At 38.2% G+C, this 27,909-nt stretch overlaps 1 protein-coding gene across 2 annotated transcripts in view; it reads left to right on the top strand.

Annotated features, from left to right (window-relative positions):
* GAB2 (GRB2 associated binding protein 2) overlaps positions 1-27,909 on the top strand; it is a gene marked incomplete at both ends in the record, with an annotated part of 162,111 nt that overhangs the window by 93,107 nt on the left and 41,095 nt on the right. For both annotated transcript variants that reach the window (XM_084247826.1, XM_084247825.1), the window contains one exon: positions 13,070-13,370. In XM_084247826.1, coding sequence (XP_084103952.1) covers positions 13,070-13,370 — 301 coding nt within the window. The remainder of the gene's footprint in view (positions 1-13,069; positions 13,371-27,909) is intronic.

Here is a 27,909-nt window from a genome sequence, read left to right as displayed (position 1 = left end):
AGAGTACAAAAACAGTTATTTCTCTGCTGATCTGTACTCTTCAGTGCTTCATTCCTAACCAAAGGAAGATAGACCTTCTTAGGGTGGCATGCATAGCTTTCCAGACCATCAGACTCTTCAAAAGAGATTATTCAGCGTTGTCTGAACCCGTTGTGTATTTTCGCACACCCAGGCCTTCATCATACTGCATGCTCCAGAACAAATGTTGCTTTCTCCTTCCGTCCCGGAACCATATATCAAACCCTACCTTCTTCGCTGCTCATATTCAGTCATATTTATCTCTCTCTCTCTCTTTCTCCCTGACCATTCCCTCAACCGCACATGCTCTAAAAGTTTGATTCCCTGCTTCGGGGCTCTAATAGGTCTCTTTTTATGAGACTTCTAAAAACTACTTCATTTTAGGAGCTACCGTATGACCTGGCAATCCCACTCCTAGGGATCTACCCAAAGGACACAAAAACATTGATTCAAAAGAACACCTGCACCCCTATGTTTATTGCAGCACTGTTTACAATAGGTAAAACCTGGAAACAACCCAAATGCCCAGAAATAGATGACTGGATCAGGAAGACGTGGTATAGATACACAATGGAATATTACTCAGCAGTCAAAAAAGATATACTCATGCCATTGGCAGCAACGTGGATGGAGCTAGAAGGAATTATGCTCAGTGAAATAAGCCTGAAGGAAAAAGAAAAATATCAGATTGTTTCACTTATAGCAGGAATATAGAGGAACCAAATAAGACATCAGTGTAAAAAAATAATAACAGTACAAAACACAACAAAGCAAAAACAGACAATTATAAACCAGAGACATCCTGCAGGGGCGGAGGAGGAAGAGGGATCAGAGGGAGGGAGGAGCACAGGGGACTGAGGTGATGGTGCATGGGTGCATTGGGGAAGGAAACTTTATGGGGCCTACACCTGAGGGGGTGGGGGGAAGCAAATATTGTTTAAAAATGAATGATGTAAAAAATTTTTTAAATTAATATAAAAAATCTACTTCATGTTAAAGTGAATGTGTTCATATCTTATCTTCCTACAATATGTATATGGTGCCTAATATTTGAAAGGAGTGTTTGGACTTTGCCTCATTTTTCAGAAAATAAATTTATTGAATTTTTTAATTGAGGTAATATTAAGATATTCTCCCCTCGGGTATTACCATTGTACCTGCCACTGAATCACCCATAATCCACCACCTTGTCCACTTGTGCTTCCTTCCCTCTTCCATCTCTAAGCTCCCCACCCCTCCCCCTCTGAATGCTTCCATTCTAGAGTCAGCTTTCCAGGGTGAGTTTTTATGCTTATCTTTATCTGTCTCTTAGTTTGGTTTCTCTGTATTCCACATATTAGTGACACCTCATCCAATATTTACCTTTCTCCTTCTGACTTATTCTACTTAGCATTATCATTTCAAGTTCCCTCCATTGGCAATAGTATCCTTTTTGATTGCCGAGTAATATTCCATTGCGCTCATGTTCATTCAAAATTCTTTCTCTTTCCTCTGCACTATACTCTTAACCATACATTCTCTAAAACCTTGATTCCCTGCTTCTTGATCCACTCATCTGTTTGGGGGCACTTAGGTTGTTTCCATAATTTAACTATTATAAATAGTACTGCAATAAACATGGGAGTCTTGCTTCTTTTATTTATCACTCAACGTATTTGTACTTGTTTTACTGAACACCACATAAGGAGTGCACTGATTTAACATGAACAGTGAAGTAGCAGAAAGAATTGAATGGGGGTAGTTGAATTTGAGTCTGAGAGACAAAAGGTATTACCAACCAAAAAAGGTGGAACTCGGAGGAGTTGCTGTTTGTTTGTTTTTGGGGTTTTTTTTTTTACAAGATTTTCCCAGTAGGTTTAAAAAAAAAAAAAAGATTTATTTATTTACTTATACAAGCACTGGGTACAGTCAGAAGTGCGGGAGGGTGAGAGAATTCACCAGAGCCAGAGCGGAGAGCAGAGCAGGCAGAAGGACCGAAATACACTGCTGAGGGGAGCAGCGGGCGGCAGGAGAGGTCTGCACGCCATGTGGGACCCTGCTCCAGTGGCCGGGAGCAGCCGGGGATCGAACCAGCGCTGCAGAGGCAGCGGGCAGCTTCGCAACCCAGCGCTCAACTGCTGCGCCACCGGGGAGGCCGAGGAGTTGCTGTTTTATCATATGGGGCAAAGACAAAATAATGCTTCCTTAATGATGAGATAGTACAAAGAACACTAAATTGGAAATCTGATGTACCTTTCTTTTTTAACAGTAACTCTTTTGCCATTTATGGGATCTCAGAATCTCCTTGGGCAGCTTTAGACTTAGTAACTATGTACTTGACCCCTATCAGAGTTTGCCCCTAGGTACTTTCATATTTATTAATATTACTTAATTCTCAAAATAGTAGTATTGTGTATGTTCCCTTTTATGTGTTTGGTTATTGAGACTTAAAAATGGTTAAAATGGTAAATTTTATATTATGTATGTTTTACTACATTGAAAAGGTTTTTAATTTTTTTTTTAAGATTTATCCATTTATTTATACAAGCACTGGGTACAGTCAGAAGCGCGGGAGTGTGAGAGGATTCACCAGAGCCAGAGCAGGGAGCAGAACAGGCAGAAGGATGAAATACACTGCTGAGGGGAGCAGCGGGCGCCAGGAGAGGTCTGCGGGCCATGTGAGACCGTCATCGGTGGCTGGGGATGGAACCGGCGCTGCAGAGGCTGCAGGCAGCTTCGCAGCGCAGCGGTTGAGCGCTCAACCACTGCGCCACTGGGGAGGCCCAGGTTTTTAAATTTTTAATTAAAAAAGACCAAGCCACAGAGTTTGGACTTTGCTTTGCTGCGCCAGTGATAAGCAGGCATTAAGTTTTTAGATAGTGGGGAAATAACATGATCAGAATTTGCTTTAGGAGAATTAAATTGAAAACATAAATATTAAATTAGGATAACTGGTTAGGAAGCTCTGACAGTAGTCCAGACTATTGTTAACAAGTGCTTGAAATAGAGTCCAGGAAGGCAGGCACAATGTAGGTCACTATGAATAATGTTGTGATCAACATACCAATACTTACATTTTGATGAATATACATACATAATTATTTTGGGTATATTATCAGGGTCCTAGGTATGTTCAGCTTTAGTAGATACTTCCAAAGTTTTCTAAATGAGACTTTCAGTTGTTCAATATCCTTCCCCCGATTATTATTGTCAGTCTGTTTCATTATAACCATTCTGGCAGCTGTCTAGTGGTTTTAATTTGCATTTCCCTAATGACTAATGAAATTGACATCTTTTTACATGCTTAATGTCATTTGGATGTGTTCTTTTGTGTAGCACCTATTCAAGTCTTTTGTCCATTTTTTCTATTGAACCATCTTTTTCTTGCTAATTTGTAGTTTTTTGTATTTTCTGAATATGAGTCCTTCATTCAAATATCTCCTGCCATTCTCATGACCTGACTTTTCATCTACTTAATGGTGTCTTTTGAGTACCAAAAATTAAATTTAATGTAATACAATTGATTACATTTTCTCTTATGCTAATGCCTTTTTTCTATTCAAGAAATCTTTGCCTCCCCCAAAGACATGAAGATATTTGCCTTTATTTTCCTCTAAATGCTTTATTGTTTTCACATACACATTTGGGCTTATAATGATCTGAAACTTTCACATATAGCATGAAATAGGATCGAGAATCTTTTCCCATGGTTGTGGAATTGACCTAGTTCCAATAAAAAAGACAATTATTTTCTCCACTGTACTTCTGTATCACTTCTTAACAAAAATCTAGTTACCATTTATGTATGTTTCTGGATTCTTCTTTTGGCCTGATAGTCTATCTTCTAATCTCTAGACAAGGCTTTCTTCCAAGTGTTATCATTGTTTACACTCACCTAGCCCTGGAAGTGGAACATGAAATTTATATATTTATTTATTGCAGCAAAATCAATTACCCCAAAATTTACTGGCTTAAACGAAAAATATTATTTCACATGGTTCCTGTGAATTAGAAATTCAGGAGCTGCTTAACTTATTGGGTCAAGGTCTCTCCTGAAATTGCAGTCAGAAAGTTGCCTACAGATGTAGTCATCCGAAGGCTTGACTGGGACTGAAAACTCTCTTTCTAAGAAGTCTGTCTCATTCACACAATTGGCAGGAGGCCATGTCTTCGCCTTGTGTAAGTCCTACTTAGTACTGCTTGAGTGTTCATATAACATGGCAGCTGACCCAAGAGACTAAGTCCCAAAGAAAGATGTTGCAGCGTCAGGCCTCCCTGGTGGTGCAAGGGGTTAAACACCGCACTATGAAGCAATCTGCAACCTCTGCAGCACGAGTTCAATCTGTGGACGACCAGGGAGCAACCCACATGGCTCATCAGACCATTCCTGTCTCACCCGCTGCTCCCCTCAGCAGTGTATTTCAGAGATCTGCCTGTTCTGTTCCCCACTTTGTCTCTGGTGAGCCCTCTCACCTCCTGCATCTCTGGCCTGTATCCCAGCTCTTGTATGCATAGATAAATAAATCTTAAAAAAAAAAAAAAAGCTGCAGTGTCTTATAACTTAGCCTCAGGTGTCACACATTATACTTTATCCTGTTGTTCATTATGGTTCAGAATGGGAGGGGACTGCATAGACTAGCAAATGACTCATCATTGGCGGCTGTCTGGTATATAGATAAATGGCAGAAACTGACTGTCACATTATTTATATACTTTTTTTCCCTCTGGGAACTTCCTTTCCACACAGCGGAGAATCACACCTGCCTTTGCCTTTACCGCCAAGATTTCCTAGGTGATGGTAGCTTGGTAGGTTCATAACTACCAGTGACTCTTAATTCACTTCATTTTGTGCCCTCCTGCTCAGGAACCCGAGCTCTAAAGTTTATTCATATTTCCAATCCTGAGTGGGAAAGATTGTAGACAGCTGGACTTGGTTATAATCACTAGCCAACTGTTAACAACTCTTCTGTCATGATATTTACTTCTCAGAGAAATACTCATTTCTTCCTTAAGGTTTTCTTTAATACACTTCCTATCTATGAATGGTTGAATTCTTTGAATTACTGTTTTTTAATTAAACTTTTTTATTTTGAGATCATTTTAGATTCACAGGCAGTTGTAAAAATAACAGAGATCCTATGTCCCCTCTGCCAGTTTACCCCCATGGTAACATCTTCCAAAACTATACTACGGTGTCACAACAAGGATGATAATAGTGATCCAGGCAAGATCTGTAGTGTTTCCACTGCTGTGAGGATTCTCACACTACCCTCTCATAGTCATACCTACTTCTGTTCCACTCCTAACGCCTCCTTAACCACTGGCAATCACTAATCTGCTAGCCATTCCTGAATTCTGTAATTTCAAGAATGTTACATAAGTGAAATCATCCAATAGGTAACTTTGTGGAATTGGCTTTGTTCACTCAGCATAATTGTCAGGTCATTCATTCAGGATTTTGTATGTGTCAGTACATTGTTCCTTTATTGCTAAGTAGTTTTTTTTTTTTTTAATTTTCAATGGGTGTTTGCTTTTTTTATTATAAGTTTTATTTTTATATTCCCCATACAATTGCGACCCCCTTATTTTGACACCAATTCCTCCCCTCCCCGCCCTCCACCCTCCATAGTGTATCTCTGGTTCATAGTTGTTTGTTGATTTTGATTTTCACTTTCTTATAGTTATTCTTTTTCCTGGTCCCTTATTTAAGTTTTCTAGATTCCTGCTATGAGTGAGACCATCCAGTATTTTTCTTTTTCTTTCTGGCTTATTTTGCTGAGCATGCTCCTTTCCAGCGCCATCCATGTTGCTGCAAATTGCATGTGTTTATCTTTTTTGAATGCTGAGTAATATTCCATGGTATATATGTACCACATCTTCTTGATCCAGTCATCTATTTTTGGGCATTTGGGTTGTTTCCAAAGCTTAGCTATTGTAAATAGTATTGCTATAAACATAGGGGTGCAGGTGCCCTTTGGAATTGATGTTTCTGTGTCCTTTGGGTAAATACCTAGGAGTGGAATTGCTGGATCATATGGAAGCTCTATCTTTAGTAGGTTGAGGAATCTCCACACAGCTCTCCATAGTGGTTGGACCAGTTTGCACTCCCACCAACAGTGCAGGAGAGTACCTTTTTCTCCACAACCTTGCCAACATTTGTTGTTGCTAGTTTTTTTAATATGTGCCATTCTCACTGGTGTAAGATGGTATCTCATGGTAGTTTTGATTTGCATTTCCCTGATGACAAGTGATGTTGAACATTTTCTGGATTTTCTATTCAATTCCATTGGTCTGTGTGTCTGTTCTTGTTCCAATATTGCTAAGTAGTATTGTATGGTAAGGATAATCCACAATTTAGTTCACCCATAGAATGCCTATATTACTCTAGGTTGTGGCTATTATAAATAAAACTCACAGATATAAATTTTTTGTATAAATATGAATCTTTATTTTTATGGTATAAATTTTCAGGAGTGCAATTCCTAGGTCATGTAGTAGTTACGTTTAAAAAAAAAAAAGAAAAAGACCAGCTGTTTTACAGAATGGCTATATCATTTCTAGTTCTCATCAGCAATGCTTGAGTGCTGATTATATTTTTTTGGCCACATTGCCAACACTTTGTTTTGCTATAATTTTTGAAATTTTAACGTGCTTTTATCTTTTTCAAAAATTGTCCCAATGATTATATTTTGTTTTCCTTTTCATATATATTATAGAATAATTTTGCCTACTTCTATGAAAACTCATGCTGGGACTTTGATAGAAATTGTGTTAAACCGGGCATCAGTATGGGAAGGTGTATTTTGTTGAGTCTTCTAATATACCTCACCACTTATTTAGCTTTTTGCCCTTTCATCATTATTATGTAGTTTTGAACAATCCTGTCATGTGCTTGTTTCATTTTTTAAAGTGACTATAAATGACATTGTGTTTTAATTTTCTGTGACCACATGTTCATTTGATAGTATATAGAAGCAAATTGATTTTTTTTTTTTAATTTTTCTAGAGGCATGTCTTATTTATTTATCTATTTGTTTGTTTGTTTGTTTGTTTGGTTTATACATGCACTGGGTACAGTCAGAAGCCGGGAGGGTGAGAGAATTCACCAGAGCCAGAGTGGGGAGCAGAGCAGGCAGAAGGACCGAAGTACACTGCTGAGGGGAGCAGCGGGCGGCAGGAGAGGTCTGCGCGCCATGTGGGACCCTCCTCTGGTGGCCGGGGAGCAGCCGGGGATCGAACCGGCGCCGCAGACGCCGCGGGCAGCTTCGCAACCCAGCGCTCAACCACTGCGCCACCTGGGAGGCCCAGCAAATTGATTTTTGTATGTTTAATCTCATATCCTGTGACCTGCTGGACTCATTTATAAGACACAGTAGTTTCTTTTGTAGATTCCTTAAGTTTTTCTGTGTAGACAATCACATCATCTGCAAATAGGGACTTTTTTTCTTCCTTTCCAGTCTCTCTGCCTTTTATAACCGTCCCTTGCTGTATTGCCCTGACTAGAACTTTACAGCATTTTTATGGTGAAAACGGTGGTCCTTGTCTTTCTCCCCTGATCATAGAGGAAAGGACTCAGTCTTTCAGTACAAAGTATAACGTGGGTGTTGGTCTTTTCATGATGCTCTTTATCAAATTGAGAAATGACCCCCGCCTCAGATTTTTTGAGAATTTTTATCTCAAAAAAATATGACTGAGTATTGAATTTTGTCCAATGTTTTTTCAACATTGATTTATATGATTGTATGGCTTTTTTCTTCTCTAGCCTGTTAATATGGTGGATTATTTTGATTGATTTTTAAATATTGAATGAGTTTTACATCTTTGGAATAAAAACCCACTTGGTTGTGCTATATAATTTTTTTTAAATTTTGCTGAACTTTATTTGCATTTTACATTCAAATTCATGATCCATTTTGAGTTAGTAGTTAAGAGATTTTGTATAGATATAAGAACAGTCCTGAAAAAGCTTTCTCCTTAATAACATTCAGCACTCATGTTCCCACATTCTCCTTGCATTATGTGTCAGTAATCCTACAATAATTTTTCATTTGTGTATTGTGGGACACTGTCAAGCTGAAGCGCCCAGACTTCCTTATAAATATTTATTACATGGACACTGCACTTAGCAGAATGAAGGGAACAAGATGTTTAACAACTCATGTCCTAGAGAATACATGCGTACCTTTATCTTTTTCTCTTCTCTGTCATCTCCTTGCTATCCTCCGTTCCTACTTCCTACTGTGGAAGCTTATATTTTTAGCTGCTTTTATAAATTAATGTATCTGTTGCCTAGGGGGAAAAAGTCAACAGATCTTTACCAAGTTCCCATGTGAGCTAAGAAAGCTGCCAAGAAATTGCTGGTTAACAGGACCCTAATCTTAACATGCTTAGGGCTGAAAGGGAGGAAGACATAAACAATTGAAATGTCAAAGCAGAGGGAATAAATTCCAAGGAAAGTACAGCTTTTTAGGGAACACAAGAGAGGAGGAACAGCTCTTACTGGGGAAGTTAGTAAAGGACTTCCAGAAGTGATACCTGAGCCAGCACTGGGAATACATGGGGCTTTTCCAGATGGATGAGCTGAGGAGAAAGTCATTGAAGGAAAAAGCAACACCTTGTGCAAAGACATGTGCAAAGTCATGTAATTATGCGGCACCTTTGGAGAATAATAGCTGATTTGTTCTAGGAGACCATGAATTCATGCTGTATCCTCAACATCTAGAACAAGTGTAGCAAGGTAACCACTAAATAAATACTTGTTGGATAGATGGATGGAAGGAAGGGAACCTGGAAGACTAAAAAAAAAAAAAAAAAAAAGGTGCCATGATAAAGAGTTCTGCTTAATAACATTTAACAAGTGTCTACCATGGAAACTCAAAGAGAATTAGGACGAGCTATTGTTCGTAGTTTAGTTGGCAAGAAGTAACAAAAAATATCTGTAATATGTCATAAAAAATAATATGCCATGAAAAGTGCGCTGAAAATGTTAGGAGCTATAGAGAATTTGTTCCATCTCAGTGAAGGAGACCAGGAAGGTTATCATGAGAGCCATATACTCTTTGGAGTTGCTTGGTTGTGAATTGTTTGGTTCCAAAAGCAAATGTGTGTGGAGTGGAAGAAAAGGTGGTGAGGCAGAAGAGAAATGTGACTTTGGGAGTAAACTTGACAACCTTGCCTGCTCAGAGCCATGAATTCATCAGCACTTTTAGGCAGCCATTTATCAGCCTGCACCACTTCCTTGCAAGCAGAACCTAACAGCTTTGATGTTTTCTCTAGCAAGCTCCTTTTTTTTTTTTTTTTTTTTTTTTGGTTCATGAGGGGGGGTGTGTGTGTGTTTGCTTGTACCTGCACAGTAGCGATTCAGAGGGGGTTCCTTTCCACAGACAAGTACTAAAACACTATTAATAACTTTGTTTTTAAAGATTTATTTTTTTATGCATATAAGAACTGAGGTACAGGCCAGAGGTGTAGGGGGTGAGAGGATTCACCAGTAACAGAGAGGAGAGCAGAACATGCAGATGTACTGAAATACACTGCTGAGGGGAGCAGTGGGCAAGTCAGGAGAGGTCTGCTGCGCCATGTGAATACTCCCAGGGATCGAACTGTTGCTTCAGTGGCTGCGGATAGCTTCATAGGTTGCGTCTTAACCCCTTGCACCACCAGGGAGGCCCTTAACAACTTTTAACAGTGTGTCTGGCTACCCACATACTTACATATGTATGCATGCACCAGCAGCATGTACACATAGAAGCACAGAGTCCTGTGAGTGGTAAGCTGGGCAACATTTCAGGTGATTGCAAATGAATAGTAGTCATTTTTAATTTTCTGAGGTCTATTCTGTCTGGCTATACCTTAATCATCATTTCAGTATGAGACTTATTAGGCACTAGTTATATCACTAGTTATATCCTCATGACCTACTACATGCTAGAAAGAGTTCATGTAAGAAAATTATTGATTAATCCAGTACATACTTATTCATCATCAGCTGTGCACTAGGCACTATTCTAAATACTGAGGATGTGACATGGGAAAAAAGAACCAATCCCTACCCTTGTAGAGTTTGCATTCTGGAAGGTGGGTACAGACAAGCAACAAAAATGTGCTTTTTCAGCTGGTGTGTTCTAGTGAGACCATCATAGCAGGGTGAGGGGGAAAGAGAATGTGGGGCTTGAGTGATCAGGAAGACCTCTTAATAGAGTGATGTTTGAATTGAGACTTGAAGGGAAGAGTAAGCAATGGAAATATCTGGGGGAGTATTCCAGGCAGAGATAACATCTGAAGCAAAGACCCTGAAGCAAGAATATGTTTGGCAGTGTTTAAGGCCAGTGTAGCTAGAGCAGAATGGGCAAGGTGAGGAGATGTGGCAGGAGATGAGGTGGGAGATGTAGGATAAAGGACCATTCTGTCAGGCCCATTGACCCTGATGAGGACTTTGGCTTTTACTCTGAGTGAGGTGGAAAGCCACTAGAAGTTTTATGCAGAGAATTGACATGTTCTGATTTGCATCGTGTTCTCTGGTCTCCGTGTTGAGAGTAGATTGCAGGATGAGAAGGTGGAAGCAGGAAAACTACACATGGTAGCCTCGACCAACTGAATAACATTTAGGTGCAGAGAAATGGTCAAAATGTAGATCTCTTTTGAATTGCTTGAATCCACAGGATTTGCTAATGGATTACTTGTAAAATGTGAAAGGAGTCAATGATGACGTCAAGATCTTTGGTCTATACAACTGGAAGTCTGGAGTTCTTAACAGCTGAGATGGAAAAGACTGAAGGAAGAACAGATTTGTAGGCTATCAAGAGTCAATTTTGAACCCATTAAGTTTGAGGTACCTATTAGTGAAGATTTGGATATAAGACACGAGTTTAGTAGATGGACCTAAGCTGGAGATATAAATTTGGGAATTGTAGTAGCAATTAGATGTCTTTTTAAGTTGTGAAACTACATAAAATAACTTAGGGCGTGGGAGTAGAAAGAGAAGGGAGAGCGCCTGAGAATTGAATGTTGGTGCAATCTAATGCTTAGAAATCAGGCAGATGAGAAGAAACCAATATGGGCGTGGAAAGATAGAGGCCAAGGAAATGAAAATGGAGAGGAAGCACTGAAGATTTTCTGAATAGAGCAAGTTCTTCAAATAGGAGAGAATAATAACTTTCTGAAAAATAAACTGCTGAATAAATTTCTTCAAAGAGGAGAGAATAATAAACTATTATCAGCTGTTGCTGAGAGTCAAGCAAAGCCCTAGCATTGATTTAACAGGACTGAAGTCTTTGGCAATATTTGGGGGGGGGGGGAGTAGTTGATCCCTGATTTAGACTATTCTTGGAGAAAAGAATAGGAAAAACTTTGAAGTTTTACTATAAAGAGCAGTAGAAAAACAGAGCCAAATGAAGGGGAATGTGGGATCAAACTTTTATTTTTTCCTGAGAAGGGAGAAGTTGGTGTCCTGATGGGAATGATCCGACTATGGGTAGAAAATGATGCAGCAATTCCAGAGAAGGGGAGCATTGTGCAGGTGGCATCCCATGGAGGTGGGAGGGTATGCACAAGGGAAGGAAGATGCCTTAGAGTGAGTGGACGAACTGTCCGTGCTTTCTAATAAATAGTACTTGGCCACTGATGCAGGCAGGTTGGTAGATGTGATGCAGCATGTGTAGATTCTTTTTTGATTGCTTATATTTTCGTCATAAAATAAAGGGTGGTGGCAGGTGTGGGTTGATACATACAACTTCCGAGGTGAGAACTATACAGCTGAGACCTATGCAGTATTGTAAACCAGTATTGTAAAGGGAGAGGGTGGAGGTGTAGGGAGTTTAAAGTACGTTCAAAGGTAGTTGCCAACGACTAGGAGAAAGTCATGGCTAGATGAAAGCAGTGGGATTGTCGGGCAATCTGAGGGCCCATCTGAATTTAAAATAAGATCATTCAACATAGCCAGACTGATTTTCTCCAGCTGTGTACAGCTGAGTGGAAATAGGCAGCGTAGGCAGAACATTGCTTGGCCGGGATTGTAGTTTTCCCAGATACATCAGAGGAATGGAGAGAGAAGCAAGGAAATGATTGTAATGATGAATCACAGAAATGCAGTAGGGTAGGGAGGGAAATAAGAGCAGAAAGAAGGGGGAAATGAGCAGTGGCAGGATTAAAGGAGTGGAGGTCCTAGGGGTCTAAAGAATTGTGATAATCAAATCCGTGCTTTTTGTAGTACTTCGGTGTTGGATACAAAGTGCCTTGAGTACATTTGCATAATAAAAACCCATAAGATAGGTAGGGCAGGTGGTGGTGGTGTTGATTTTTATTATAGAGATGAGGGAAAAATCTAAAGATCCAAAGAGGTAAATAGCTTAATCTAAATTCACGCAGCAAGTTAGTTGTAAAGCACAAACTCAACTCAGAGCTCTCCATTATATGCATTATCTTTTCACCACACTAATTACTCAGTCTATTGAAGAGATGAAATGAAGAAGAGTACATAAGGGTTCTTTCATTCAATAATACATATTGAGCATTTAATATGTGTACATTCTGTTATAAATACTAGGAATATAGCAGAAAATGAAACAGAAAAAAGAAATGCTGAAGTTACATGTTGTGATTCTTCCAAGGCATCACGATTTGGTAAAAAGAATGTTATACTGAAAGTTAAGAAATTAGTTTTTCTGCTATTTGCTGTGTGATATTTTTGCTTCAACTCACCATGGAGTCTCTCTCCATAAACTGAAATGTTAAGGTTTTGCAAGTTCTACACAACTTAAGGATACTGTGGGTTTGTGTCTGTATTCTATCCTAACGGGCTAATTCCTCTACTGTGTTTTACTCTTTATCAAAATTCTTGCTGAAAAGTGGGAATGCTATATCTCATTTCATTGTGGAAGACCCTGTTTCCATAGTGAAATGCTACACTAACGTTCCTTCTAACATCACCCTCCTTTTTTGAAATTCTGGGGAAATAATGAAAGGGAGAATAAGGGTGTGTTCAGCCTGCAGCACGAGAGTAACCAAGTGATGCTGAGGAAAGCTTTGAAATGACTAATGGCTTGTTTCCCTGTTCTTACCCCTTCCTGCTCAGGCTTGGAAGAAACGCTGGTTTATCCTGCGGAGCGGCAGGATGAGTGGCGACCCAGATGTTCTGGAGTACTACAAGAATGATCACTCCAAGAAGCCCCTGCGGATCATCAACCTGAACTTCTGTGAGCAGGTGGATGCAGGCCTGACTTTCAACAAGAAGGAGCTGCAGGACAGCTTCGTGTTTGACATCAAGACCAGCGAGCGCACCTTTTACCTGGTGGCCGAGACAGAGGAGGACATGAATAAGTGGGTCCAGAGCATCTGCCAGATCTGTGGCTTCAATCAGGCTGAGGAGAGTACAGGTAGGACAAAAATGGATCTTCCACCGAAGTAACAAGGTGCTTTGTAGAGGAGGCTTAGTAATTGGATACAATGAGCCCCTTGAGCAAGGAGAGCAGGCTGTAGTTAGAAGCATTCCTCTTTGGAGAGGAAGAATAGGCAAAGGGTCAGAAATGAAAGGGTTGGCCAAATTCTAAAGGGACCCTTGGCCCCAATTAGGCTCAAATGGGAAAGGAGGAAATGTTGGAATTGTGGTGAAGCTGAAAGTACTTTGAGGTGTTCCTTCACCTACCTGTTCCTCAGCCCCACACCCTGCTCCCCTGTACCTTCCCTGCTGCAGCACCCTGTGCCCTGTTACCTACCAGCCATCCCATGGGGCAGTCATACCTTGGTGCTTTCTTGAGTCCATCTTTGTCTGTTTAACCCATTTATTTCAGACCATCCTGTACAGTTACACTTGCCACTTTAAAAAAAAAATTTGAAATCTTTTATTATTGACGTACGCACCATTTATACACCAGTTCATTTATGTTCACTTGGCAGGGGAAATAGGTGAAAGATGGAAATACTGATTTATGTTCAGGCTTTGTTAACTTTCACAAGAGAGGAGCTCAACTTCTGAAATGAATTTTAAATTGCAGAAATGCTCTGTGATGCCAGTTTGGACTCACCCCCAACTCTGGGATGACTGTAGAGCAGGTCTTTTCAGAGGCAGGCAGAAAACCAAAATCAGTAGTTTTTAAACCTGATTTCACATCAGAATTAAAAAGAATTTTTAAAATAGTGATGTCAAGGCCCCAGGCCAATCAGTTAATATCGAATCTCTGAGAGGTGAGACCTGGACTGTGGTGTCTTAAGAGCTTCATTATGAGAAGCAAGAGTCTGGGGATCCGCAACCATTTTCTAGAAATATATTAGATGACTTACAGGCTCTGTTTCATAGTCCTGTCTTTATCCTTTTTTAACCTTTTTAAAAATATAAAAATCATTCATAACTCACCAGCAATACCAACATCATATGAGAACCCGTTAGGAAAATGCAAATTCTTGAACTCTATCCCAGACTTACTGAATCAGACACTCTGGGGATGGGGCCCAGCAATCTGTGTTTTGAAAAACTCTCCAGGTGGGCTTCCCTGGTGGCCTTGGGGTTAAGTCTCAGTGCTATCACCACTAAAGCCTGAGTTCAATCCCCAGCCGGGAGCTCACCCACATATGGCACAGCAGACCTCTCCTGTCTCGCCCACCATTCCCCTTAGCAGTGCATTTCAGTAAAACCCACCTGTTGTGCTCCACACTCTGTCTCTGGTGAATTCTCTCACCCCCGTACCTCTTGCCTACACCCCAGTTCTTCTACAAATAATTAAACAAACAAACAAACCCTCCAGGTGACTGTGATTCAGGAATAAGATTAGCCTAGCATCTCATACTCAGTGGGATTTATGAACCAGCAGCATCAGGTTCTCCTGAAACTTATTAGAAAGACAGGACTTCTGCTCAGCCCTCAGGGTAAAAAATTGCATATTGTTAAAACTTCCTATTTTGAAACTTGAAATAATACTAGACTTACAGAAGAGTTGCAAAAATGACATCCGGTTCCCATACATTATTCCTTCATCTTTCCCTAACATTAGCTGCTCACTTAACTATGGTACAGTTATAAAAAAACAAGCAGTTTAGTGTATCTCCTTTGCTTGCTTGGTTGGCTTCTTGTTTTTTATCAGTATCTTTATCTGTTCAAGGTCCGTCCAAGATGCCACATTACACTTAGTGGCCATGTCTCTGAGTCTCCGCCAGTGTGATGGTTTCTGCCTGTCTTGTCCTTCTTGACACTTTTAAAGAGGACTCATTAGGGACTTTGTAGACCATCCCTCAATTTGAGTTTGTCCTATTTTTTTCGTGACTATGACGAGGTTATTGGTTTGGGGGAGACTGCCACAGAGGTGATGTGCCTTTCCCAGTGTGTGGTATCAGGAAGTACATGATGTCACTATGTCTTATTAATGGTCATGTTAATCTTGATCACCTGGTTAAAATGGCATTTGTCTTCTTCTAGTGTAAAGCTACTATCTTTGCTTTTGTAATTAACAAGTATTTTGAAGGAAAATTTTATTTTTTTATTTAATATATTTTATTTGTTATAATTCTTACATCATTTTTCATTTTTGCACAATGTATACATTTTCATTTTGGTTATATTCCCCATACAATTCCACCCCCCTTATTTTGACCCTAATCCCTCCTCTCCTCCTGCCCCCACCCCCACCCCGTAGTGTGTCTCTGGTTTATAGTTGCTTGTTGCTTGTTGATTTTGATTTTTTCTTTCTTATAGCTGTTCTTTTTCCTGGTCCCTTATTTAGGTTTTCTAAATTCCTGCTATGAGTGAGACCATCCAGTATTTTTCTTTTTCTTTCTGGCTTATTTTGCTGAGCATGATCCCTTCCAGCACCATCCATGTTGCTGTAAATGGCATGAGTTTATCTTTTTTGATTTCTGAATAATATTCCATTGAATAATATTCCATTTGTGTATATCTGCCACATCTTCTTGATCCAGTCATCTATTTTTGGGCATTTGGGTTGTTTCCATAACTTACCTATTGTAAATAGTGCTGCTATAAATATAGGGGTGCAGGTGCCCTTTGGAATTAATGTTTCTGTGTCCTTTGGATAAATACCTAGGAGTGGAATTGCTGGATCATATGGAAGCTCTATCTTTAGTAGGTTGAGGAATCTCCACACAGCTCTCCATAGTGATTGGCCCATTTTGCACTCCCACCAACAGTGCAGGAGAGTTCCTTTTTCTCCACACCCTCGCCAACATTTGTTGTTGCTAGTTTTTTTTAATATGTGCCATTCTCACTGGTGTATGATGGTATCTCATGGTAGTTTTGATTTGCATTTCCCTGACTACAAGTGATGCTGAACATTTTTTCATATGCCTGTTGGCCATTTGCATTTTGGAGGAAAATTTTAATGATGTGCAAGTATCCTATTCTCCTTAAACTTCTGCCCATTGATTTTAGTATTCATCAATGGGTCATGTTTACAACAGTTATTATGGTGGTATTCTAATGGTGATTTTCTGTTTCTATGGGAATCTGCACTTTATTAAGATTTCCTCATTATTTCTGTACCCATTAAAATTTGAAAAGCATCAATCTGTATTATTCATTCCCAAATATAGTGGATCATCATCTTATAGATATCAATTCAGTAGATCTGATTTAGGCTAAGGAATTAATAGTTTTTTCAAGAGCACCTCCTACAGAATGGGAGAAAAATTTTCCAAACAAGAAGACACATGATCCCATTTTTTATTTTTTTTTTTATTTTTTTTTTTAAAGATTTATTTATTGATTGATTGATACATACATACATACAAGCACTGGGTACAGTCAGAAGCGCGGGAGGGTGAGAGAATTCACCAGAGCCAGAGCGGGGAGCAGAGCAGGCAGAAGGACGGAAGTACACTGCTGAGGGGAGCAGCGGGCGGCAGGAGAGGTCTGCGCGCCATGTGGGATCCTCCTCCGGTGGCCGGGGAGCAGCTGGGGATAGAACCGGCGCTGTGGAGGCTGCGGGCAGCTTCGCAACCCAGCGCTCAACCGCTGCGCCACCGGGGAGGCCCGATCCCATTTTTTAAATGGACAAAGTATCTCAGTAGATAATTCTCCAGAGAAATTATACAAATGACCAATAAGCATGTGAAAAGATGCTGAACATCATCAACCCCTAGGAAATGCAAGTCAAAAACACAGATACCACTTCATACACAGGGTGGCAATCAAAAGGATGGACTGTGATAAGTGTTGGCAAAGATGTGAGGAAATATTCATTGCTCATACATTGATGGTGGAAATATAAGATGATACAGCCGCTACAGAGAACAGTGGTAATTTTTCAAGTTACCATTGGTAAACAACATTATGTGTGTATGGATATTTTTCAGGCAGAAAATAAGTAAAATACTGTTACATTCCATAAAATACTGCACTAAGTGGAAGACATAAAGAATCACATAGTTTACAGTTTTATTTCCATAAAATGTCCAAAATGGCAAATTCGTGGAGACAGGAAGTAGATTGGTGGCTGACAGTAGAGAATGGGAAGTAACTGCTAATAAGTATAGGGTCTCTTTAGTAAAAGTAGATAGTGGTGATGGTTATATAATTTTGAAATTATAATTTTGAAAATATTGCTAAAAACCACTTAATTTTTAATTTTAAAGTGTGAAAATTATGGTTGGTGAATAATCTCTTTTTTTAAGTTCTTCAAGTGGTTCTGACAACCAGCTGGGCTTGGGCTATCATGACTTAAGGCTAACTGCATGGGAATGTGACCTATGCAGTCTTATAGGGCCCCACCCTTAACCCCATATTTGGTTTCACTGTCTACTGTCGTCATCTTGAAGTTCTTAAATTTTTTTCTAGTTGTGTAAGGTACACATGATTTTTTCAATTGAATTTGATTTATATACATTAGTTTTAAGTATGCAATATAATGATTCAGTATTTGTTTATGTTGTGAGATTATCACCATATTAAGTCATATCCATCACCACACATGATTATCACAAAATTTTTTCTTGTGATGAGAACTTTTTACTCTCCTAGTAACTTTCAAATATGCAGTGAAGTGTCACTAAGTAGTCACTATACTGTATGTTATATCCCCAGAACTTACCCATCTTATAACTAGACACTTGTATCCTATGACCTTCACCCATTTCTCCCACCTCTGCCCCTGGCAACCACAAATCTACTCTCTGTTTCTAAGCTTGGTTTTATTAGATTCCACATATAAGTAAGATTATTACAGCATTTGTCTTTTCCTGTCTAACTTCATGTAGCGTAATTCCTCCTATGTTCATTCATATTGTTGTAACTTGAAGAATTTCTTCCTTTTTGTGACTAAATAATATCCCATTATTAATATTTAGATGTATGTGTATGTAAGTGTGATACATATTTGTGTATGATGTATGTGTACACACACATACATATCACATTTTCTTTATCCATTGAACACTTAGGTGGTTTCCATATTTTGGCTATTATAAGTAATACTGCAGTGAATCTAGGAGTGCAGGTTTGTTTTAGAGGTAGTGATTTTGTTCCCTCTAGATAAATATACAGAAGTAGAATTGCTGGATCATATGGTAGTTCTATTTTTAATTTTTTGAGGAATCTGTGCTATTTTCCATAGTGACTATACCAATTTAAATTTCCACTGACAGTACACAAGTGTTCTCTTTTCTCTACTTCCTCAACAGCAATAGTTGTCTCCCTTATTTGTTTTTATAATGGCCACTTAACAGGTGTGAGGTGATATCTTGCTGTGGTTTCAATTTGCATTTTGCTGATGATAGTGATGTTGAGCACCTGTTCATTTACCTGTTGGCTATTTGAATGTATTCTTTGGGAAAATGTCTATTCATGTCCTTTGCTCATTGGTTTATGGGTTTTTTTTTTTTTTTGCTATTGTGTTATATGAGTTCCTGATTTTTTATATTACCCCTTATCAAATATATGGTTTGAAAATATTTTCTCCCATTTCTTAGTTTGCCTTTTTGGGTTTTTTAATTGTGGTAACACTGATTTACAATGTTGTGTTTTAGAGGTGTAGAACCTGCCATTTCCTGTGTTGTCACTACACCACACCCACCATAACAGCACCCATTAGAGTCCATTGTGTCCCCCTGATGCTTATCTTCTGGTGGCCTCATTTCTACCATCAGATTTCTAAGGTTTGTTATTAGTTTGTCTTTATCTGACACTTTATTTCTATATATTTCACGTATAAGTGGTATTTGGTATTTGTCTTTCTCCTTCTGACGTATTTCACTTATTGCACAATAACCCTCCAGTTCCATCTGTGTTGTCCCAAATGGAAAGAGTTTATTCTTTTTAATGACCAGACAGTATTCCATTGTCTGTATAAACCATACCTTGCTGATCTAGTCATCTATTTTGGGTTACCCTGGTAGTTTCCACAGTTTAGCTATTGTAAATAATGCTGCAGTGGACATAAGAGTTCGTATTGCCTTTGGAATTAGTGTTTTTGTATCCTTAGGGTAGATACATAGGAATGGAATTGATGGGTAAGATGGTAGATCTATTCTTAGTCTTTTGAGAAATCTGCATACTGTTTTCCATAAAATCTGGACCTGTCTACATCCCCACCAACAGTGTATGAGGGATCCTTTTTCTGCACATCCTTAACAACACTTATTTTCAACACTTTATTTTTTTATTTTATGTATTTTTTACATAATTTTTCATTTTTGCACAATAGATAAACTCATGCAATTTTCAGCAACATGGATGGAGCTGGAAGGGATCATGCTAAGCTAAATAAGCCTGAAAGAAACACTTTTTTTTGATGTAAGCCATTCTTGCAGGTGTAAGGTGGTATTGTGATTTTGATTTGCATTTCCCTGATGATAAGTAAACATGAACATTATTTCATGTGTCTGTTGGCCATCTGTATGTCTTCTTTAGAGAAATAACCTACTTAGCTCTTCTGCCCATTTGTTGATTTGACCATTTGTTTTCATTATGTTGAGTTGTATGAGTTCTTTGTAGATCTTAGATATCAACCTTTTGTTAAATGTATGGTGTGAAAATATTTTTCCCCATTCATTTGGATGTCTTTGTTTTGATGACAGTTTCTCTCACTGTGCAGCAGTGTTTTAGCTTGATGTAGTCCCAATTGTTTATATTCTCTTTTGTTTTCCTTACTGTTGAAGATGAATCCACAAAACATCTCTGAAGCCTATGTCATGGAGTGTTTTGCCTCTGTTGTCTTTTATAAATTTATAGCTTCAGGTCTTACATCCAAGTCTTTTTATCCATTTTAAGTTGACCTTTGTATGTGGCAACCTAGTTCCATTCTTTTGCCTATGGCTGTCAATTTTCCCAGTACCATTCATTGTTCCAGGTTATATTCTTGGCTTCTTTGTCATAGATTAATTGTCCAGATGGGGCTTATTTATGGGTTCTCAACTATATTCCATTGGTCTTTGTGTCTGTTTTTGCTCTTGTACCATGCTGTTTTGATTATTATAGCTTTGTAGCATAGTTTGAAGTCTGGGCACGTACTAACTACATTCTCTTTTTTTTTTTTTTTTTTAAAGTATTTTGAAATTCCATCTTTATTTATTTATTTATACATACATACATACAAGCACTGGGTACAGTCAGAAGCACGGGAGGGTGAGAGAATTCACCAGAGCCAGAGCGGGGAGCAGAGCAGGCAGAAGGACCGAAGTACACTGCTGAGGGGAGCAGCGGGCGGCAAGAGAGGTCTGCGCGCCATGTGGGATCCTCCTCCGATGGCCGGGGAGCAGCCGGGGAGCGAACCGGCACTGCAGAGGCTGCGGGCAGCTTCACAACCCAGCGCTCAACCGCTGCGCCACTGGGGAGGCCCTTTTTTTTTTTTTTTTTTTGGTCAGGGTTGCTTTAGCTATTCAGGGTGTTGTGGTTCCATATGAATTTCAGTAATGTATCTTCTATTTCTTTGAAGAATGCCATTGGAACTTGATAGGGATCACATTGAATCTGTACATTGCTTTTGGTAAGGTGGTGATTTTGATAATATTCATTCTTTATCCATGAGCAGACAATATGTTTCCATTTCTTTGGGTCTTCTGTTTCATTTAACAATGTCCTATAGATTTCTTTGTAGAAGTCTTTTACCACCTTTGTTAAGCTTACTCCTCTTTAATTCTGTTTGATACAGTTGTAAGTGGGTTTTTTTTTCTTGATTTCTTCCTCTTTTAGCTCATTTTTGCTTTATAGGAAGGCTATTGATTTTTTGTGTATTGATTTTTTAACCAGCCACTTTGTTGTGCTTATTTATTATACTGGAATCTTTAGGATTTTTATGTTTATTATGTTGTCTGCAAATAATGATAGCTTTACTTCTTTCCCAATTTGAATTCTGTTTATATCCTTCTCTATGACTTCCAAGCTTGAAATAATTCCACTTGTTAGTTTAGTTTGGTTTTGTTGTCTTTGTTTACATTGTCATATCCAAAAAAAAAAAAAAAAGTATTGTCAAGATCGGTATCCAGCAGTTTTATTTCTTATTTATTTCTTATTTTCTTCTGGGAGTTTTATGGTTTCAGCTCCTATACTTAAATTTTTAATTTTGCAAATTAATTTCTGTGACTGGTGTAAGATAGAGGTTCAATTTAATTCTTTTCCATATGGCTGTCAGTTTTCCCAGCACCATTTATTGAAGAGACTATCTTTTCCCCATTGAATAATGGCCCCCCTCATCAAATATTAGTTGACCACTTATGCATGGGTTTATTTCTGGACTCTAAATTCTATTTCCATTGGTCTACATGTCTGTTTTTATGCCACTGCCAAGCTGCATTTATTATTATAGCTTTGTAATGTAATATGAAATCAGGAAGCTTGATACCTCCAGTTTTGTTCATCTTTCTCAGGATTGTTTTTGGCTATTTGGAATCTTTTTGGTTCCATATGAATTTAGGATTGTTGCTCTATTTTTTTTTTTTATGCAGTTAGACTCTTCATGGAGACTGCATCAGATCTATTGATTGCTCTTGGAAATATGAACATGTTAACAATATTAATTTTTCTAATCCACAAACACAAGGTATCTTCCATTTATTTGTGGTGATGTTCTTAATTTTTGAACAAAGAGACCTGCATTTTCACTGGGCTCTGCAAACTCTAGCCAGTCATGTCTGGACTAAATGTTCTGCCTAGGAATTCTGTGATTTTTATCTTTCTTGTGGAAGGATTATGAGCCCCCATTCCACTCTTAAGTTCTTTGGTATAATCTTTCCTTGCTATGTGGAATTTCCTGTTTTCCCCAAATCTTTGTCATTTATAAGCTTCATAGATTGTGTGTATTTTTTTTCCCTTTATCTCATTCCTTATTAAATCTCAAAGCTATAACAGGTATCACCAGAGATGGAGACACCAGCCCACATACCACCACCAGCTCAGTGTCCAAAGAGTACCTCAGGTTTTTAGGGAAAAGGCGTGATTGGAGAAAAAAAATAACAAGAAAGAAATTGCTTCTAATTGAATCTTTTCTTTGTGGGATTAGAGGTATTCTTACCAAGAAAAAGATGAGCAAGGGGACCTGCGTTTTCACTTTAAGATGGAGCAAAAATAATTCTTGGTGCAAATATATTTTTTCTTAATCACATATTTAGAAAATAGTTATATATTCTTATATTGTGTACTATACTTAGGCACTACTTACTCTGACTATGGGAAGTAAGTACAATTCAGATACAAATATATAGAACCACATTCTCTGAGGTTGCTTTGTTTTGTTCACTCACACATTGTTCAACCACTCATTTATTCAGCAAACATTTATTGAGCACTTATTCTTTTCCAGTCCCTGTCATAAACATGGAAGCTACAGAAGTGGGGTTTTAGTGCTCATACATCAGTCTGGGGTTAGGGACAGACATGTAGCCCTATAATGCAGGGAGTTGTAACAGGCATCAGCCAAGGATGGAGATGCCAGCTGCGTGCCAACAACTCTATGAGGAAAGGGAGAGGCAGCATTAATGGGGTGGCAGATAATTGAGTTGGAGTTTAGACAACAGCCTTGTCTATTAAAGGATATATTCCCTTAACTCTTTAATTTCTTTTTTTTTTTTTTTTTTTTTTTTGTCTAAAGGGTTAGGCAAGTTTTCCTTTTTTTTTTTTAATTTTATTTTTATATTCCCCATACAATTGCAACCCCCTTTTTTGACCCCAATCCCTCCCCTCCCCGCCCCCCAAAAAGTGTCTCTGGTTCATAGTTGTTTGTTGATTTTGATTTTCACTTTCTTATAGTTATTCATTTTCCTGGTCCCTTATTTAAGTTTTCTAGATTCCTGCTATGAATGAGACCATCCAGTATTTTTCTTTTTCTTTCTGGCTTATTTTGCTGAGCATGATCCCTTCCAGCTCCACCCTTGTTGCTGCAAATTGCATGTACTTATCTTTTTTGAATGCTGAGTAATATTCCATGGTGTATATGTACCACATCTTCTTGATCCAGTCATCTATTTTTGGGCATTTGGGCTGTTTCCAAAGCTTAGCTATTGTAAATAGTGCTGCTATAAACATAGGGGTACAGGTGCCCTTTGGAATTGATGTTTCTGTGTCCTTTGGGTAAATACCTAGGAGTGGAATTGCTGGATCATATGGAAGCTCTATGTTTAGTAGGTCCAGAAATCTCCACACAGCTCTCCATAGTGGTTGGACCAGTTTGCACTCCCACCAACAGTGCAGAAGAGTTCCTTTTTCTCCACACCCTCACCAACACTTGTTGTTGCTAGTTTTTTTAATATGTGCCATTCTCACTGGTGTAAGATGGTATCTCATGGTAGTTTTGATTTGCATTTCCCTGATTACAAGTGATGTTGAACATTTTTTCATATGCCTGTTAGCCATTTGCATTTCCTTTTCAGAGAAGTTTCTTTTTAGCTCTTCTGCCCATTTTTTGACTGGATTATTTTTCTTTGTTGTTGTTGAGTCTCATCAGCTCTTTGCAGATTTTTGTGATCAGTCCTTTATCATTAGTGTTGGGTGCAAAAATGTTCTCCCAGTCGGTGGGGTTTCTCTTTGTTTTTGTTGTTATCTCTTTTGCTGTGCAGAAGCTCTTTAATTTGATGTAGTCCCAACTGTTTATCTTTGCCTTCACTATCACTGCTTTGGGTGATGTGTCTGTAAAGATGTCTTTGATGTGCATATCACGTATTGTTTCACCTATTTTTCCTACTATGTATTTTATGGTCTCAGGTCTTATGTCTAGTTCTTTAATCCATTTTGAGTTGATTTTTGTGTATGGTGTGAGGTAGTAGTCAAGCTTCATTCTTTTGCATGTAGTGACCCAGTTTTCCCAGCACATTTATTGAACAAACTTTCTTTGCTCCAGTGCGTAGTCTTTGCTCCTTTGTCAAAGATTAGTTGACCATAAATCTGTGGGTTTATTTCTGGATTTTCTATTCGATTCCATTGGTCTGTATGTCTGTTCTTGTTCCAATACCATGCAGTTTTGATGATTATGGCTTTGTAGTATAGTTTGAAGTCTGGGAGTGTGATGCCTCCATTCCCTTCTTTTTTTTTCAGGAGAGCTTTGGCTATTCGGGGTTTTTGGTGATTCCATACGATTTTCATCAATAATTGTTCTATTTCTTGGAAGAATGACATTAAAATTTTGATTGGAATAGCATTGAATCTGTATATTGCTTTTGGTAGGATGGCTATTTTAATAATGTTTATTCTTCCAATCCATGAGCAGGGGATGTCTTTCCATTTCTTTGTGTCTTCTTCTATTTCTTTTAATAGTGTTTTATGGTAAGTCCTTTACCTCTTTTGTTAGATTTATTCCCAAGTATTTGATTTTTTTTGTTTCGATAATAAAAGGGATGGTTTTTTTTGATTTCTTCTTCTTCAGATTTATTGTTTGTGTATAGGAAGGCTACTGACTTTTGTGTGTTGATTTTGTATCCTGCCACTTTACTGAACTGATTGATGAGTTGAATTAGTTTTTCTGTGGAGTTTTTGGGGTTCTCTATGTATATTATCATATCATCTGCAAATAGTGATAGTTTGACTTCTTCTTTTCCTATTTGGATTCCTTGTATGTCTTTCTCTTGTCTTATTACTCTGGCTAGGACTTCCAGTATTATATTGAAAAGCAGTGGTGAGAGTGCACATCCTTGTCTTGTTCCAGATCTTAATGGAATTGCTTTCAGCTTTTCACATTGAGAATGATACTGGCTGTTGGCTTGTCATAGATGGCCTTTATGATGTTGAGGTATGTTCCTTGTATCCCAAGAATTTCAAGGGCTTTTATCATGAATAGGTGTTGCACTTTGTTGAAAGCTTTCTCAGCATCCATTGATATTATCATATGGTTTTTATATTTCTTTTTGTTGATGTGTTGGATAACGTTGATTGATTTTCGGATGTTAAACCATCCTTGTGTCCCTGGAATGAATCCTACTTGGTCGTGGTGAATTATCTTATGGATACATTGTTGGATTGTGATAGCTAAAATTTTATTGAGGATTTTTGCATCAGTGTTCATTAGGGAGATTGGCCTGTAGTTTTCCTTTTTTGTGTTGTCCTTGTTCAGTTTTGGTATTAGTGTAATGTTGGCTTCATAGAACGTGTTTGGTATTGTCCCTTGCTTCTCAATTTTTTGGAAGAGTTTGTGAAGGATAGGCACTGATTCGTCTCTGAATGTTTGGTAGAATTCATTTGTAAATCCATCAGGTCCTGGGCTTTTGTTTTGGGGGAGGTTTTTGATTACCATTTCAATTTTGCTCTGCTTGTAATTGGTCTGTTTAGGTGTTCTATTTCTTCTTTATCTAGCTTTGGGTGATTGTAGAGTTATAGGAATTTGTCCATCTCCTCTAGATTGTTGAACTTGTTTCCATATAACTGTTCATAGTAGTTACTGATTATTCTTTTGATTACTGCTGTGTCCGTTGTGATTTCTCCTCTTTCATTTATGATCCTGTTTATTTGCTTTCTCCCTTTTTTCCTTTGTGAGCCTGGCTAGGGGTTTGTCTATTTTATTGATTTTTTTCCGAAGAACCAGCTCTTGGTTTCATTGATCTTTTGGACTGTTTTTTTAGTTTCAATTTCATTTATTTCTGCTTTGGTTTTTATTATTTTTATTCTTCTACTGCTTTGAGGGTTTTTTTTTTTTGTTGTTCTGTTTCTAGATCTTTTAGCTTTGAGATTAGGTTGTTTCTTTGAGTTCTTTCTTGTTTCTTGATGTGAGCCTCTATTGCTATATATTTTCCTCTTATTGCTGCTTTTGCTGCATCCCATACATTTAGGAAATTGGAGTCCTCCTTGTCATTCAATTCAAAGAATTTTTTAATTTCTTCTTTGATCTCCTCATTAGTCCAGTGGTCTTCCAGTAGTGTGATTTTCAATCTCCATGAGGTAGGAGAGTTCCTTGCCTTCTTTTTATGGTTTATTTCTAGTTTGATGCCTTCATGGTCAGAAAAGATGGTTGGTATGATTTCAGTCTTGGTGTATCTGTTGATGTTTGTCTTGTGCCCCAGTATGTGATTGATCCTGGAGAATGATCCGTGTGCGCTTAAGAAAAATTTGTACTCCGTTTTTTTCGGGTTTAGTGTTCTATAGATGTCTGTTAAGCCCAAGCACTCTAGGTCCTTATTTAGAGCTTTAGTGTCTTTACTTATTTTTTGTCTTGTTGATCTATCCATTGTTGATAGTGGTGTGTTGAAGTCTCCCACTACGTATGTGTTTTCTCTGATGTCTGTTTTCAGAGATGACAACAGTTGTGTGATATATTTTGGTGCTCCTTCATTTGGTGAATATATGTTAATGAGTGTTATTTCTTCTTGAAGTATTGTCCCCTTGATCATAATGTAGTGACCGTTGGGGTCTCTTTTTATCTTTTTGAGTTTGAAATCTGTTTTATCTGATATAAGTATAGCTGTTCCTGCTTTCTTTTTTGGTCCATTTGCTTGTAGGATTGTTTTCCATCCTTTAACTTTGAGTCTATTTTTATCTTTTGTAGCTAAATATGTTTCCTGGAGACAGCAAAAGGTTGGGTTTTGTTTCTTAATCCAGCCTGTGACTCTGTGTCTTTTTATTGAAGAGTTTAGTCCATTTACATTTAGAGTTAATATTGATATGTTAGCATCTGTATTTGCCATTGTGTTTGTCTTTCCTTTGATTTTATTTATTTATTTTAATAACTTTTTTTTTTTTTTTTGGCCTTCTTTCGTTGTTATTCGTCCCTCTGAGGTTCTGGCTTTAGGATTCCTTGTAGTATTTTTTGGAGTGGGGGTTTAGTCATAATGAAATTCCAGAGTTTCTGTTTGTCTGGGAAGGTCCTTATTCTTTCTTCATAGAGGAAGGAGAGCTTTGTGGAATAGAGTATTCTTGGTTGGCATCTGTTTTCTTGGAGTCTGTTGACTATGACCCTCCACTCTCTCCTTCCCCGTAGTGTTTCTTCGGAAAAGTCTGATGTCAGCCTGATTGGTTTTCCTTTGAATGTTATCTGTTTCTTCTCTCTTGTCAGCTTCATGATTTTTTCCTTGTCCTGGATTCTTGGGAGCTTTACTATTATGTGTCTTGCTGTATTTTTCCTTTCGTCATGGAAGTTTGGTGTTCTTCTTGCTTCTTGTATATCAATTTTCAGCTCCTTCTTCATGTTTGGGAAGTTCTCTTCAATTATCTCCTTAAATATTTTCTCTATTCCTACATCTCTCTCCTCTCCTTCTGGTATTCCTATAACTCTTATATTTCCTTTCCTCATGGAGTCAGATAGTTCCCAAAGTCTTTCTTCGGTCTTTTTCCTTTGTAATTCTCTTTCCTTTTCTGTTTTGTTTCTTTTAATTTCTTTTTTAAGGGGATTATTTTATTGAAGGACTGGTGGCTTAATTACCAGGATATTGTCTATGATGGAAGTTTAGGATTCCTTGTGAAATCTCCATGTCTCCTCTCTCATGGAAGAATCCAGTGTGTTAAAAGATGCAGCCACATAATTAAATGTGTTTAATTTGGAAATTTTCTTAAAAGTAGAT

The sequence above is a fragment of the Talpa europaea genome (assembly GCF_964194135.1).
Source record: "Talpa europaea genome assembly, chromosome: 1".
NCBI classification, from domain to species: Eukaryota; Metazoa; Chordata; class Mammalia; order Eulipotyphla; family Talpidae; genus Talpa; species Talpa europaea.
The sequence above is the reverse complement of the archived record's forward strand: the minus strand, read 5'-3'. Positions and strand labels throughout refer to the sequence as shown.